The following is a 17,393-nucleotide window of genomic DNA, read 5'->3' on the forward strand; positions in this document are numbered from 1 at the left end:
CGCCTGTCGTTCCAGCTACTTGGAAGGCTGAGGCGGAAGGATCGCCGGAGCCCAGCAGGTAGAGGCTGCGGTGGCCAGGAGTGGTGCACTCCAGTCTGGCGACAGAGTGAGACTCCAACTCAAAAAAAAAAAAGTATACTTGTCTATACTTTTGAGAATCTGGTAGCAACAGGATATAAACTACCTTTTTTATTTTCTACTAAAATTCCTTCATAACTACAGCTAAGTGGTAACACAGAACAATCCGGTAGAGGTTTTAAGTTAGCCCAAAATTCAAACAACTAGTGTGCCATAAGCACTTAAAAGTTAACAAGAATGTGCTTTATTTCTACTTTATTTTACAACTTTATAAAAGTCATATATATGTAAACTTCCTGTAAAACACCAAGAATTAATTAAAAGTCACAATTTTTCAGATATTGCTGTGACTATTATCATTATTTTTCAGGTAAGATACTATACATTGGGCAACTCCTTGAGTCCCTTCTCACTGTGGGAGCTTTTCTATCCTCTTAATAAATCCTGTTTTGTTTTTTTTTTAAAAAGATACTATACATTACAGTTCCCTTTAGCTAATTTAACTCATGAAACACTGACTCCATACCCTCTAAACACTTAACTACATAGAAATCCAAACCTATTTAATCACCTTCTAATTATCAACTTCATATTTATAATTTGGAAACTTAGCAGTTATGATCCTAATTAATCGGTAGATATTCATTCAATAAACATGCATTGAATCTATCAGTGACTGTGCTAGTTATAAAACCAGTCATGCTTCTGAGGCAAGATGCATCTTTATGGTCACTACAAAATACCATTAACCAGCCAAAGAAAGAGAGGGCTCTATAAGTATAGCATGTGATAAGGTTGTTTAGGACTTGTGCTTCCAGGAAGATGGAGCAGATGTGCTTTTTCATACTGTTCTCATAAGTACAATTAAAACCCCTGGGCATTATAAAACAAACACAAGAAGACTCTGAAAGGTGGAAAGAAGGCAAACTGGTTAGGGACTCTGGGACCTCAGAAACAACACAGGTAGATTCTCGTGTGTGTGTGTGTGTGTGTGTGTTGTATCCTGTAGACTCTGGGACCTCAGAAACAACACGGGTAGATTCTTGTGTGTGTGTGTGTGTGTGTGTGTGTGTGTGTGTGTGTGTGTGTGTGTGTGTGGTATCCTGCAGACTCTGGGACCTCAGAAACAACACGGGTAGATTCTTGTGTGTGTGTGTGTGTGTGTGTGTGTGTGTGTGTGTGTGTGTGTGTGTGTGTGTGTGTGGTATCCTGCAGACTCTGGGACCTCAGAAACAACACAGGTAGATTCTTGTGTGTGTGTGTGTGTGTGTGTGTGTGTGTGTGTGTGTGTGTTGTATCCTGCAGACTTGAAGCTAAAGAAGTTGGAAACTTGCAAATGCCAATGGGGTCAGTAAAAACAAAGCCCCCCCAAAGTCTGGCCTCTTTAGCCAAAGGACCAGGAAAGCAGCAGCCTACAAGACAGAAAGCTTTAGATAATAACCATTGTATTCCAAGTAAACATCTCAGAAAAAATGGTGGCTCTTATCCCCACCCACATCAGCAAAGGCCACAGGGAAAGCCTAGTCTTCCACACTCAGTGGCTTATGATGAGACACTCTAACATTTCTACCAGAGTGGTGTCAGGGGAGGCTGATTAGGGAGCAGGAGACTTTCATCCCTTCCAGGAAGTAAGTCCTCTCTCTCTCAAGTATCAGTAGAAACAGGGAGCCTGGCTTCCATCAGTTGACAATGATTAGATAGCCATGTCTCTTTCCTCCTGGTGACATCAAAGGAGGCCTAGTCAAGATTCAGAACTTGTATTACTGCCTCATGAAAATTAGGCCACATACCCCTCTCCTATGATGTCAGTGGAGGCCAAGGGGAGCAGTAATGAAGCACTCTAGTCTCTCCCAGCCAAAGAGATATCAATGGAAGCCCAGTGGGGAGCAAGTTTCCTAACCCACCTAACAGTAACTAGGAACTCCCCGTCCCATTGCCAGTGTCAGAGTGAGGAACATGAATTTCTACTTCCACTTGGCAGTAATGAGGTATCACCCTCCTGGCACTTCCCCGATGGAGCACTGTCAACAGGAGCCAGCTAAAAGAGCTTTAAATAATATCTAGAGCATCATAACATGATACAAAAAATGTCCAGGTCAAAATATAATTTCAAACAGCTCACTGTAAATGTTTTAGTGAGCAATTATGAACACACATAAAACAAATGAAAAATAGAAAGGTCTCAGCAAATAAACAGAAGACATCAAGAATCAAATGGAAATTTTAAATAAAACATACACTCAATGGATAAAATAAAGAGTAATATGGAGGGGACAGAGAAATCAGTGAATTGGAAGACAGAAAATAAAATTATTCAATCTGAATAACAGAGAAGAATACAATGAAAAAAATTAACAGTACCAGAGTCCTGAAGGACTAAAACAAAACAGCTAACACTTGTGTCAGACTCCTAGAAGAAGAGGAAAAAGAAAGCAGGGTAGTAAAAGTTCTTGAAAAAATAATGGCTGAAAACTCACCAAATTTGGCAAAAGATATAAACTTACAGATTCAAGAAGTTGAATGAACCCTAAACAGCATAAACCCAATGAAATCTACATCAAAAAACATTACAGGCTGGGTGCAGTGGCTCACGCCTGTAATCACAGCACTTTGGGAGGCAGAGGCAAGAGAACTGCCTGAGCTCATGGGTTTGAGACCAGCCTAAGCAACATGGCGAGACCTCGTCTCTATAATAACTAAAAAAATCAGCCAGGAATTGGGGTGACAGAGTTTCTCATCAGAAATCACGGAGGCCAGAAGAAAACAGCACACAATATTTCAAGAACTAAAGAAAAAAAGAACAATCAACCCCAAAACTGCATCTAGTGACAATGTTCTTCAGAAAATGAAGGAGAAATCAAGACATTCTCAAATGATGGAAAACTAAGAAAATTTGTTGCCAGTATACTTAACCTAAAATAATGGTTCAAATTTCTAAACAGAAAGAAAAAGATTAAAGGAGTCTTAAAACATAAAGGAGGAAAAACAAAATTATACAAAATATCAATAAGAGCAGTAGGCTTCTCTTGAAATTCCTAAATTATGTTTGTCAGTTGAGGCAAAAATTCTAAAACCATCTAGTGTACTTCTAAATGTATGCAGGCAATTAATGCAAAGGTAGGTAAAAGTCCTTTATTTCACTCAAACTGGTCATATGTTGAAACCACCAGACTGTAATAATCAATGTATATATCATGTAATCCCTAGCCCAGCCACTAAAAAAGATATATAAGGAGATATACTCAAAAACACGATAAACAAATCAAAATGGAATTCTAAAAAATATTCAAATCCATAGGAGGCAGGAAAAAGAAAAGAGAAACAAAAACAGTGAACAATCAAAAAACAAAAAGGAAAATAAATTTAGGCTGGGCGCGATGGCTCAAGTCTGTAATCCCAGCACTTTGGGAGGCTGAGGTAATAGGATTGCCTGAGCCCAGGTGTTCAAGACAAGCCTGGGCAACTTGGTGAGACATCATCTCTACAATATATAAAAAAATTAGCTGGGTGCGGTAGTGCATGCCTGTAGTTCTGACTACTTGGAAGGCTGAGGTGGAAGGATCGTCAGAGCCCAGCAGGTTGACCCTGGGGTGGCTGTGAAGTTTGCCACTACATTCCAGCCTGGGCAACAGAGTGAGACTCTGACTCAAAAAAATAAACAAATAAATAAAATAAATAAACTTAAGCCCTAATAGATGAATAATTACATGAAACATCGTAAGTGGTCTAAATACACCAATTTAAAGAAAGAGATTGGCAGAGTGGATTAAAAAATATTATCTAAGTGTATGCTGTATAGAAGAAACTTCAAATTTAACAATATAGGCAAGATGAAAACAAAATAATGGAAAAAGATGTGTCATGCAAACATTAACCAAAATAAAGCAGGAGTAAAAATACTAGAGGCAGAAATGGACATACAGGTCAATTTACCAAGAAGATGTAGCAATCCTAAATGTATATGCACCAAAAACCAGCTATAAGATATGTAGAATGAAACTGACAGAACAAGGAGAAGCAGACAAATCCACAATTACAGTTGGACTTTAGCACCTCTCTCTCAACAACTGACAATGCTAGACAAAATTAGCACAGATATAGAAAAAGTCAACAACACCATCAACCTGTTAATAGGATATAATCCACATTTATGAAACACTTCATCCAACACCACAGAATCTACATTTTTAAGTGCCCATGGAACATATACCAAGATTAAAAACCATATCTTGAGTCATAAAACTAGCCTTGATAAATTTTAAATAACTGAATCTTACTGAGTGTTTTCTGATTATAGGGAATGAAAGTGGAAATCAAGAACAGAAAGATAAAATACACTTTTAAGTAATCCATGGGTTAAAGATGTCTGAAGGGGAATTATATACATACATATATATATTATTAAGTATATAATATAATAACATATATAGAGAGAGTGCACTGAATGAAATGGAAAATATAGCACATCGAAATTTGTGTCATACAGCTAAATTGGTGCCATGAAGAAAATCTGTAGCACTAAATGCATACATTAGAAAAGAGGAGCCAGGCTCGGTGGCTCAGTCTGTAATCCCGCACCTTTGGGAGGCTGAGGTGAGTGGATTGCCTGAGCCCGCGGGTTCGAGACCCGCCTAGGCAACTTGGCGAGACCTCATCTCTACAATAAATCAAAAAGTTAGCCGAGTGTGGTAGCATGCGCCTGTAGTTCCAGCTACTTGGAAGGCTGAGGTGGAAGGATCACCAGAGCCCAGCAGGTCGAGGCTGCGGTGGCCGGGAGCAGCCACTGCATTTCAGTCTGGGCGAGAGTGAGACTCCAACTCAAAAAAAAAAAAAGAAAAGAGGAAAAGAGTCTCAAAGCAGTAATCTAAGCTCTTACCTCAAGCACCTAAAAATAAGAGCAAAATAAACCCAAATGAAGGAAATAAAGAACAGAAATCAGCAAAAATGAAAGCAGAAAAACAACAGCCAAATCAATGGAATAAAGAGCTGGTTCTTTCAAAAGATTAATAAAACTGACAATCTTACTTGTAAAACTAACAATGAAAAAAGAGAAAACAAATTATCAATATCAGGAATGAAACAGTATATATGATTACAGACTCTGCAGACATCAAAAGGATAATGAAATGCTACAAACAACTCTACATAAATCTGACAACTTATTTATCCTGATATCAAAAGCAAAGACAGTACAAAAAAGAAAATTAAAATATCCGTCATGAAATAGAAATAAAATGCTTAACAAAATACTAGCAAATAAAATTCAGCAATATATAAAAAGATCTATAGACTTTAACCAAGTAGGGTTTATTCCAGGGATGCGACACTGGTTTAATATTTGAAAATTAATCAGTTTAGTCCACATATTGATAGACTAAAGAAAAATCATATGATCAATTAATGCAGGAAAAAGTATTTGACAAAATGCAATACCAATAGCAAAAACCCTCAGAAAAATACAGAAAAAAAGGGAACCTGTTCAATTTGATAAGCAGCACATATTAAAAAAAACCTCATCCGGGCTCGGTGGCTCAGCCTGTAATCCCGCGCCTTTGGGAGGCTGAGGTGAGTGGATTGCCTGAACCCGCCCGGATAGCGAAACCTCATCTCAACAATAAATAAAAAAATCAGCCAGGCGTGGTAGTGCATGCCTGTAATTCCGGCTACTTGGAAGGCTGAGGCAGAAGGATCGCCGGACCCCAGCAGGTCAAGGCTGCGGTGGCCGGGAGCAGCCACTGCACTCCAGTCTGGTTGACAGAGTGAGACTCCAACTCAAAAAACAAAACAAAACAAAACCCATAGCCTACACTATACTTGATGGTGAAAATCAATACTTTCCCATAAGATTATGAACAAAGAAAGATGTCCACTCTCATTACTCTTATCCAATATACTGCTGAAAGTTCTAAAGAGGCAAGAAAAGGACATGGAAATAAAGATTGTAAAAGAAGAAAATAAAACTGCATATTTGCAGATAACATGATAGAAAACATTGAAAATCTTTATGAACCTAAAAAGAAACCCCTAGAATTAAAAAGTTCAGCAAGATTGCAAGATATATGATAAATGTACAAAAACAAATTATACTTCTACATACTAGCAATGAACATGTGCACAATGAAATTTGAAGTACAATATCATTTACAATTACTTAAAAATAAAAGGGTTTAAAGGTAAATCTAACAAAACACGTACAGGTTTTGTATGCTGAAAACTATAAAATACTGACAAAATAAATCAAAGACCTAAATAGACATCCATGTTTAGAGAGTGGAAGATTCATATATTAATAGTAAGAATGTCAATTTTCTCAAAATTGATATACAGGCTGATTGCAATTCCTGACAAGATCCAGCAAGATTTCTTGTAAATATTCACAAGATATCTAAAATTTATATGGAAAGTATAGGGGCTAGAATACCTAAAACAAATTTGAAAAATGAAGAGGAGGGCACACCACATCAACAAGAGTATCTGCATAATGTCCATTTGTATACTTGACCCTGAACTACCCTGCATTTTAAAAATAAATAAGTAGCCGGGCTTGGTGGCTCAGCCTGTAATCCCCCGCCTTTGGGAGGCTGAGGTGAGTGGATTGCCTGAGCCCGCGGGTTCGAGACCCGCCTGGGCAGCGAGACCTCATCTCTACAATAAATCAAAAAAAAGAATCAGCCGGGCGTGGCAGCGCGTGCCTGTAATTCCGGCTACTTGGAAGGCTGAGCCAGAAGGATCGCCAGAGCCCAGCGGCGAGGCTGCGGTGGCCGGGAGCGGCCACTGCACTCCAGTCTGGGCGACCGAGTGAGACTCCAGCTAAAAAAAAGAAAGAAAGAAAGAAAGAAAAGAAAAATGAAAAAGTGAGGTCTACTTGATTTCAAGACATATAGCTACAGTTATCAGCGCTGTGTGGTACCAGTGGAGGAACAGATAGATTGATCAGTAGAACAGAAAAGAGAATCCAATAACAAATTCATACAAAAATGCCCAACTGATCTTTTGTAAAGATATAAAAGCAATTACATGAAGATAACCTTTTTAAACAAATGGTATATCCATAAATCACAAACTTTAATTATGAACCAAGTTTCTTACCTCATATAAAAATAAACTCAAAATAGATCCGGGACTTCAGTAAAACCACAAACAATCAAATTAGAAAATGGGCAAGGCCGGCATGGTGGCTCAGCCTGTAGTCCCAGCACCTTGGGATTACCTGAGCCTGGGGGTTGGAGACCAGCCTGGGCATTTTGGTGAGACCTTGTCTCTACAACAAATCACAAAAATTAGCAGGGTGTCTGTATGCGTCTGTAGTATGCGTCTGTAGTATGCGTCTGTAGTTCTAGCTACGTGGAAGGCTGAGGCAGAAGGATCGCCCAAGCCCGGCAGGTGGAGGCTGCAGTGGCCATGAGCCTGCCATGGCTGCGATAGAGTGAGCATGCCACTGCACTCCAGCCTGGGCGACACAGTGAGACTCCAACTCAAAAAAAAAAAAAAAGAAAATGGGCAAAAGTCAGGAGAAGCTACTGTAGCAAAGAGGACATACATATGGCTAATAAGCACATTAAAAAATGTTCAACATGATTAGTCATTAGGGGAATGCAAATTAAAACCAAAAGAAGCTACACACCTATCCGAATGGCTGAAATAAAAAATTGACAATACCAAATGCTGGTGAGGATGCCAAAAAACAGAATCACTCACATATTCTTGGTAGGATAGGAAATGGTACAGGCACTCTGGCAAACAGTTTGATAGTTTCTTAAGGCTGTATACATGCAAATGGGCCTTTATCCCATAAAAATGAAAACTTAGGTTTACAGGAAAACCTGTATGTGAATGTTTACAGAAATTCAATTCATAATAGTCAAAAACTGGAAACATCCCAGATGTTCTTCAGTGGAGAATGGTTAAGCAAACTGGTGCATCTATACTATGTAATACAACTCAGCAATAAAAAAAGATGAGGTACTGATACATGCAAAAGCCTGGAGAATTCTGCTGAGTGAAAAAGCCAGTCCTAAAAGGTTACTGTATGATTCTTATATAATTCTTAGAATGACAGGATTGCAGAAATGAGAAACATATGGTTGCAAGGGTTGAGGAGGAAGTGGGGTTAGGAGGAAAGTAGATGCTGCTATAAAAAGGCAACATGAGACAGCTTTGCAATAAAAATGTGCTGCATCTTGACTGTATCAATAATAGTATCCTGGATGTGATGTTGTACTTTATAGCTTGGTAAAATGTTACACTGTGGAAAACTGGGTAAAGGGCACAAAGAAAGGATCCCTGTATTATTTCTTAGAAATACATATGAATCTACATTAATCTCAAAAGAAAAAGCTTAATAAACAAAAATGATATTGTACAATTTTCTAATCCCTGCCAAAGAACAAGATGCAGAGTGGTAAATATTGTTAGCAAGCATTCCAAACTAGAGTTCTTTTGGATTCTCACCCAGAAAACAGGCTGCAAAGGTCTAAGAACTGGCAAGATAACTTCTATGGAAAAAGTATTAAATAAAACCATTGTTTTGTGGGAACTTAAACAAAAACAAGGATAATAAAATAATCATTAAGGAAGTTGGTTTACGGACAGGCTTCTAGCTGAAAGTACAAAAGATCATCCACTAGACCCCAAGCCTTTTCAAACGCTGAACTAGTACAGAACACTCACTGCACCTCAAGAGAACATGCAGCAAACTGGACTTTCTACAGTTCACTTCAAAAAAGAAAAGCCATCTGATGTCCTTACTTATAACACCTTAGAAATATACAAGATTGCTAATCATAATGCCAAAATCTGGTTCTCTTTTTAAAAATTCCTGTCCTTGTATTTCTTTGGGCTAAAATTAATATTCATTGACTTTTCAACCAGAGATCAGAGAGGCAGAAAGTATGAAATCTTTAAATCTTCATACATTTCAAGGACTGGTTCATTGTGCTGCCTTCTCCCCCACCTCCCTCTTATTACACTCATGGTAACAAATGATGGTTGTTAGTGGGAAGTCTTTGATAAGACATAGATGAGGCACACCCCAAGTGTTGTCGGCATGAACTTACTTTATTTAAAATTATTTTCTTGGTATTATGTTTTAATATACATTCCTTAAGCAGTATATATTTCCTTCTTTAAATGAAATAAAGTTCATCATACTATAAAAGTAATATAATATTTGAGAATTTGGAAAATAAAAGATGGAATAATTCTACTCCTCAGACTGTGTTAACATTATGATTTATTTTCTTTTCTCGACAATCATTCAATTGTATATCTTATTTTTTCAAATGTTTTTTTCCAGACCTACAGTTAACTCAAGAGCTGACATCAGCAGTTTTCTTTCTGTTTAAATCTCTAAAGCTATTCTCTATAGTCACTAATATCAAGATTATGGTATACATAATTGCAGGCAACTGTTTCTAGAAAGTACTGGCGACAACTAAGTGAATTAATGATTTTCAGATTTACTTGCTAGTTTGAGGTCTTCTAAATCTTTCACCATTCTTTTTGCAGTTATTTAAACATAAGCTATGCTAAACCCAACAGCCATACAAACCACCCAATGGTGAGAACAGGTAGCAGCAATGTGGTTGACCTTTTATTTGATCCTAGTTTCCAGACATTACAGCAAATGTTAGCGTAGTGGCAAAGATCCACCAGGGGTACTTTCTGGTTATATCCCTGAAACCTGAAGACAGAAGGGCTAAGAGAATTCTAGAACCCCCAACTTAGATCTTGGGAATGATTAAGCGGTGCTAAGTTACTTTGTGCCAAACAAAATATAGCATAGAACCATTTAAGAGTAAAGAGAAACCTTATCAGCCATCAAGCGCAAACCTTTTCTGATGCATCAGTTTTTTCTGTTCTGGAAAAGTAGTTTCCAACCTTTGCTTGACGGTCTCCAAGTGAGGCCTGATTTTTTTACCTGAAAAACGAGGGAGTTATAGTATGAGTCCCCTTGAAATTTCAGTAGTCTTTGATGAAATATAAACTTCTGTTGGCTAATCATTTTTTAAAAGCCTCTTCCTTTTTAATAAGTGAAAGTAGTTTCCTCTATTCTGACATTACAGTTCTTTAACATACATGTTACTATTTTTAAAAAAAATTAAATGTCATGCTATCCTTCTTTTTCCAGGTAGTATATATAAATTACACTTATCCTATAATTTCCCTAATAATCTTGGGAGGAATGGTTCAGAAATGTTAAGGAACTTATATTAGGTCACTTTTTACAAAGGTAGTAAATGAGAAGCTGGGGCCTAAATAATGTGTTGGGACTTCAAAGTATTTTCCCCATTCTATCCTGAGACCCATAAAATATTTCTAATAAGTACTATGATGACTGTTGTCTATCCAAAAATATTTTCCAAATGGCCAAACACATAAGAGAAGTGATTAAACTTAGCATCCCAAACATGGGTTCCAACACTAGTGTTTCATGGCAGAATGCAATAAAGTACACAACATTACTGTGTAGTATTCTTTTACACAATGTGTAAGCCTTGGTTGAATCCTAAATCAAAACATTTTGAGGTAAAAATGCATACATTTCTGAGATACTGGGGAAATCTGAATATATTATCTTCTTAAGTATGATAATCTTAGTGAAGCTATGTAACACAATGACCTTAAGGAGATACATGCTGAAATTAGGTTAATGTTCATGATGTCTGCAACTTATTTGCAAATGGTTCAGCAGAAAGTGTATCTATATAGAGAGAGTGGGAAAGAGAAAGCAAATACAGTAAAAGTTAACAAGGACAAAAAAGAAGTGAAAGAAAAAAATCTTGTGAGCTGTATTCTTTGTTCCAGGGATATCTTTTAGTCTATAATAGGTCAAATGTCTAAACTGATCTGAAGTAACTTGCTTGATATAACTTAATAGGGCTCTACCACATGACTTTTCAGGTTATTTGCAGCAGGTTTAGGAAGTAACGTCTGACTGACTGATAACCATAATTCATTTTATTAACTAGAGCAAAAAATACTTTTTTTGTACACTGCTTTCTGTTTGAAAGGCTGGCTTTAGGCATAAAGGACAAGCTTAGGAGCACTGAATACATGGGGATAAGGCTACTTGGGTTTTAACCCCAGCTCTGACATTAAAGGAGTTAGTTGGGAGATCAATGTATCTATCCTTTTTTTTGGGGGGGGGGCAGGGTCTCACTCTGTCCCCCAGGCTGGAGTGCAGGCAGATCATGGCTCACTGCAGCCTTGACCTCCTCTGCTCAGGCAATCCTCCCACCTCAGCCTCTTCAGTAGCTGGTACTACAGGTGCGCCCCACCACGTCCGGCTAATTTTTAAAAAATTTTATGTAGAGACGCGGTCTTGCTATGTTGCCTAGGCTGGTCTCGAATTCCTGGGCTCAAGTGATCCTCCTGCCTCGGTGTGAGTCAACTCGTCCAGCCTCAAGTCATTTTAACAAATGCCTACGCTCAGATCTCGCAGACCGAAGGGGAAAGATCACTATTTCTTTCACAACTAAATTTCACCTAGAAATTAAGGGAGTTAAATCATCTCCAAGGTGTCCTGTAGCTCTGACATTGTCGTTCTATCTTTTAATGCGATTACAGGTATAAAATTTATATATAACATATTGTGAACAAATAGGTACAACCCACGAGCCCAATAACGAAGGAAAGAAATGTAACAAAAATAAAAAATGATCATTAATTACAGAAACTCATCAAGATACCAAAAAACTAACTATAAGGTTTTCTAAAGATGGGCCTTAAGATCCCTTTAAAGTCCAGACTTCTATGAAAGCAGACAGCTAAGTTTTAAAATAAATAAAATGGTTACTTAGCTTTTACACGGACTACATTTTTTGGCTTTGATTAACTAGACGTAAAGGGAAAGCTCTAGGTAACGCGTCCAAGAAAATTAGCAGATCAGGAAAGGGGTGGGAGCCCCAGTCTTCGGTCCAGAAAGGATTCCTCGGTTACAGGAGGGTCTTCTGCCTGGCAGCTCAAGGTCACGGTGTAATACCTCACAGTCTCATTCTCTCACATGCCCCTAGTTCCTCACATCCGGGCTGGGGGTGGCTCCGGGCCCCAGTTCCTGCCCTAGCCCCACTGTCACGATCCCCAGGTAGGTCCGAACCCGCCCGGCTCCGCAGCCCCTAACAGTCCCAGAACACGCGGCGGCCTCCCCGGGAAACTTCGCCAGCTCTCCGGATCGAGCCCTGCCATCCCCAGCCCGCGATTCTGAGAGTAGAGAAAAGACACCATACTTAGGCAACGGCTCTCGCATCCAACATCAGTAAGAGGGTGGGGGGCTGCGCTGCGATTGAGCCTGGCAGGCGCCGCCGCCGCTAGCTGGGAAAGAACACGTGGGAGCGGTGACGTCAAGCAGCACTTCAGCCCTTCATCGCCGATTCGTTATAACACGAGGAAATCTAGAAAAAGCCGGTACCATCGGTGAATTCTAAAACCGTCTAAGAATTAAATTTTGTGACTGCCTGCTTAGACAGCCTCCCTATTCCTGATTTCCTTTCCAATGGCGCCTCGAATCTGTCGAAATTCTCTGGAAGCCTAATTTACTTAATCCCACATCCCTAACGGTCTTCAGGAGCTACACTCTAAACGGTCCCTAATAAACACAGGTAGTCATACAAGTTAAGTCAGGAGCTCTTCAGGTCTTCGTCGAGCGTTTGGGGTTTTATTCAGTGTTAGGTCTTGTGGGGCAATGTGCTACCTTCAAAAACATAAATTCACCCGTTTTAAGTCTTACGTCGGGAATTTGTTTCCTCCCGGAGAGGGAGGGAAGAGCACCAGGAAGCAATGAGCTTTCTGGTTGGATGTTTTCTTGGGGCGCATGCGTGTTGTGTCTCAAGGGGGCGGGCCTAAGGGAAAGCGGGTGTTGACCCACCGCAACGGAAGCTGGTGTCTGGTTGGAGCCTTGGCGGAGCGAGTTCCTGGCGTCCTGGAGACGCGGAGGGATGAATCTAGGTGTCCGGTGGTTGCATCTGGAGGGGCGTGTAAGACTTTCTGCCTGAAGAAAGCTACTAAGCTTCTTATGTAGGCGTTTTTTTTTTGTTTTTTGTTTTTTTGTTTTTTAACAGAATAGCATTTCGGTTTTATTTGCTTGACTGCCTATTCTCAACCAATCTCAGTACCGCCTCCGCATGGGCTGGTTTTGCCCTACGGGCTCCCGGGTTGGCGGATGCACTGTTGGGGGTCATTGTTGCTCTTGCAGCCCTTCCCTTCTCATCCCCACTTTCAGATCCACTAACCCTGGAGGATTAATAGACTGAGTGGGATTGACTGGTAAATACGACTTTATAGCCGTCTCTAATCCTGGATTCAGTACGAAAATCTAGATTCTTTTGTGGATGTTCTATTTTGACATTTAAAAACAAAAAAAGCCAAACACAGTTGACTGCATGTTTTAAAGTCACTTTTTAATTTCACATTTTCTTTATGTTTTCCCCTCTCGCTTCTTCTACCCCTTTAGTCCTCAAAGAGGTGAAAATCTTACTCTGAAGTTTTATGAACACAGAAGAAAGTTCTTCCATTCAGAAATGGGGGACTAGTTTTGCTACCAACAGTATGAAAGGTTCTGAGTTTAGCCCGGAAAAGGAAAAAAAGGTTAAAATGCCAGCGAGGAGACTTGGTGAGGTAGTTTCTCTAAATCATGGAGATAATTTGGCTTTCCTGAAACATGAGTTGCCCTGTGTTCCTCCAGCGTTGCCTGCAAATAAACGTCTTTCCGTTAGAACCGGGACTAGCTTGAATGGAACGTCACGTGGTATGTGATTCCAAATAGCTTTTCAAACGGCTTTCACTTTTGTAAATCTTTAGTCCTTATTTTCATCTCGTTTTTTGTGTTTCAAAATTTAGGAGATTTTTAATGTTTAAATGTTTAAATCCCCAAATGTAAGTTATAAGTCTAGTCTGTACAATTGTTTGAAAACTGACCATTTTCTGGGAAAACGGCCAGGCACGGTCTTACAGAATGTTTGACTAGATAGGATGAATGAAACTAACACCTCCTATTGTGCCTTTTTTTTTTTTTTTTGCTTATTGTTCTTGTTCACATCTTAAAATGGTCACATGTATAATGTGCTTTATTTTTTCTCAGTAGTGCTTTTTACGAAATGGCCTATTTTCTGTTCATAGTAGAAAAGCACAACTGCCGCTATCTCATGGCTTCCATATTCCAATTCACTTAACTTGTTTAAAGCTCAGTGAAAATAAAGATAACTTATGCTTTACCCACTTCAGTAGTAATTGTAAGGATCAAATTAAAGAATATGTGAGCAAAAACAACAAAATGCTATTATAATGCTGCTTTTTTGGGGGGTACAGCAGTGCCTGTTGTTAAATTAAGACTTTTACATCATATTCATATTGCTACTTATAGTTTGCTGACATCCAACAATGTCCCGTATACTTTACAACATTTTATACTTATTTTATTGCCAGTACCGAACCTTATTTTCCCAGGCATCAACTGTAAAAACCTTCATTTGGATATATTTAAATATATCATTTGGATACATTTCAGTATATTTTCTTAATTGTTTTGCATGCACATTCTGTCCAACTTCTGCCTTAATGTGAAGTTTATAGTTCTTGAATCATAACTTTACAGTTTCTAAAGGTAAAGTTCTGGTTTTGAAAATCACTAAAATTGATTCCTTTCTTCTGTTTAGGTTCATCAGACTTAACTTCTGCTAGAAATTTTCACCAGCCTCCGTTAGAAAATTCTGCTGTGTCAGAAAGTGTAAGCAAAAGGATCCTAAATTGTGCTAATGTTAAAATTTTCAGTATTGTCAAATGATGTGTTCTCAAATGATATTTGATTAGCAATATACCTTGTTTTTAATATAAATATAACTTACCAAAATAAATGTTTATAAGCTACAATTGTGACTTGAAGTGTTTGAGATGTTAAAAAAATGGCCTTCCCTAGAATCAGAAATACCCATTAGTAAGGTAAGTGACCACTGAAAGAAATATAACTGAAAAAACTCTGTTGCCATCTAGGAAAAAAGTATTCTTGTCTGAGGTTTAACATAATCTTGGCAAAGAAATAGAAACAACAACACAATTTTAAAAAGTGAGGGCTGATTAAATATCATTCTAACTTTTGTGAAGTCTTTTACTTTTTTGGGGAAGGAGGTTCTTTAAGAGATAATAACATGTAGGCTGGATATGGTGCCTCACGCCTGCTGAGGCAGAAAGATCACTTGAGTTCAGGAGTTTAAGACCAACCTGGGCAACATAGGGAGACCTTGCCTATACAAAAATAAAAAAAGTATCCAGAAGCGGTGGTACACCCCTGTAGTCCCAACTACTCGAGAGGCTGAGGTGGGAGGATTGCTTGAGCCTAGAAGTTTGGGAACAGAGTGAGAACCTGACTCAAAAAAATGAAATAAAATAAAACAACATGAAATTCTCATCTTAATTTTTTTTGTTATAATGCTGTAAATATTTGGTTAAATATATTCTGGTTATGAGATTTAATTAGACATTGCTGACTAATCACACTATTTACCTATGCACTATCAATTTAATAAGTCTGTATAATAAGATAGGTTCACAATATAGTATTTTGAAAACTAAAGCTGGTAGTCTAAGAATTAAATTGAGACTATTTAATTGTCAAAAGCTCTTAATGAAATGTGTAATTATGTGCTACACTTTGTCCCTGAATAAATGCCTAGCCTTTGGGCTGTTGATGTTTTATTTCTTTTTGAGACATGGTCCTTATTAATACTAGTTATAGTCCATTATCTAAATAATTTCTCAAATATATGTATATGCTATTATTGTATAATTGAGGATAAGTGGGTAATCTTTGTGATGTTGTGTCTTATATTGACCATCCTTACCTACTCCTTTTGACTCAAAATTATATTTTCACATTTCACTGAAGCAACTGAGATTTTAATTGATTTGCTCTGCTAAAAGTAGCAAAGCAGATTTGAATCTGAATCTGTTTCACATTTGCTTACTGGTTCACTTACTCATTCAAGAGAATGAATATTCTCTTGTTTGACGGTGCATTACTCATTTGTTCAACAAATCTTTGAGTAGCTTCAGGGTACATAAACAATGAGTGACTCTGGGATTGAGGTATATAAAATAGACAGTACTTCCCTCCTAGAACACAGTGGCCACATAGCTGGTAAATGGTACTTGATAGAAATAAATCACAAAATTTATTTAACTTATTTTTTCCTTTCATATTCCAAAGGATTTTTCCAAAGATGCTGTAGTACAAGGGTTTTCTTTGGATAAAACAGAAGAGAGCAACAAGCAAAAAGGTAAAAGAATAGAATTGATTTTTTTCTTTTGATTAAAATACGCATAGCATAAACTTTACCATTTTAACCATTTTATTTTATATTTTCTACCATGTTTACATATTTTATTTATTTTTTATTGTGTCAGAGTCTCACTCTGTTGCCCAGGTTGGAGTGCCATCCACTCCATGACCATGCGTCATCACAACTTTGACCTCCTGGGATCAAGTAATTCTTCTGCCTGAGGCTGAGCAGCTGGGAGTACAGGCATGCACACCACGAAAGGCTAGTTTTTTTTTTTTTTCTTTTTGAAGAGACAGGATTTCACTATGTTGCTCAGGCTGGCCTCAAACTCTTGGGCTCAAGCAGTCCTCCTGCCTTGGCCTCTCAAAGTGCTGGGATTACAGGCATGACCCACCGCACCTGGCCTCATTTTTTTTTTTTTTTTGAGTTGGAGTCTCACTCCGTTGCCTAGGTTGGAGTGCAGTGGCATGCTCACAGCCACCCAAGTGTCGAACTGCTGGACTCTGGCAATTCTCCCACCTCAACCTTCCAAGTAGCTGGAACTATAGGTGCATGCTATGTGCCCGGCTAATTTTTTTGATTTATTGTAGAGATGAGGTCTTGCCAGGTTGCCCGCGCTGGTCTCGAACCCGCGGGCTTAGGCAATCCACTTTCCTTGGCCTCCCAAAGTGCTGGGATTACAGGTTGAGCCACTGAGCCCAACTGACCTGGCCTCATTTTAACATTTTAAAATGTACAATTCTGAGACATTCACATTGTTGTGCAACTATTATCACCATCCATATCTAGGACTTTGTCATCTCCTCCAATTGAATTCTGTACCCTTAAACACTAACTCCTTGTTTCCCCTTTCCTCAGCCACTGGAAGTTAAAATTCCTATTTTCTGTCTGTATGAATTTGACTACTCCTTATATAAGTAGAATCATACTGATTTTGACCTTTTATGACTGGCTTGTTTCACTTACCATAATGTCTTCAAGGTTCATCCATGTTGTAGGCATGTGTCTGAATTTTCTTCTTTAGGATAGAGTTGATTTTTTAGA

General features: G+C 38.5%; 2 protein-coding genes across 8 annotated transcripts in view; one reads left to right on the plus strand and one right to left on the minus strand.

Annotated features, from left to right (window-relative positions):
* Positions 1–12,722, minus strand: part of TIMM9 (translocase of inner mitochondrial membrane 9) — a 16,533-nt gene extending 3,811 nt beyond the window's left edge. For 3 of the 7 annotated variants that reach the window (XR_002481898.1, XM_021711670.1, XM_021711669.1), the window contains exon 1: positions 9,910–10,146. The gene's annotated coding sequence lies outside the window, so the exon portion shown is untranslated. Of the gene's footprint in view, positions 1–9,909; positions 10,147–12,305; positions 12,398–12,615 lie in introns of those variants that run through there. The other 4 variants (XM_021711667.1, XM_021711666.1, XM_021711668.1 and 1 more) reach the window with 4 other exon arrangements.
* A 308-nt stretch (positions 12,723–13,030) lies between these two features.
* KIAA0586 (KIAA0586 ortholog) overlaps positions 13,031–17,393 on the plus strand; it is a 110,441-nt gene continuing 106,078 nt past the window's right edge. Inside the window, exons 1-4 of the mRNA XM_008056687.2 lie at positions 13,031–13,092; positions 13,529–13,822; positions 14,730–14,800; positions 16,277–16,346. Coding sequence (XP_008054878.1) covers positions 13,564–13,822; positions 14,730–14,800; positions 16,277–16,346 — 400 coding nt within the window. The 5' untranslated portion in view covers positions 13,031–13,092; positions 13,529–13,563. The remainder of the gene's footprint in view (positions 13,093–13,528; positions 13,823–14,729; positions 14,801–16,276; positions 16,347–17,393) is intronic.

Source organism: Carlito syrichta, unplaced genomic scaffold (genome assembly GCF_000164805.1).
Source record: "Carlito syrichta isolate Samal-C Ts95f unplaced genomic scaffold, Tarsius_syrichta-2.0.1 Scaffold302449, whole genome shotgun sequence".
NCBI classification, from domain to species: domain Eukaryota; kingdom Metazoa; phylum Chordata; class Mammalia; order Primates; family Tarsiidae; genus Carlito; species Carlito syrichta.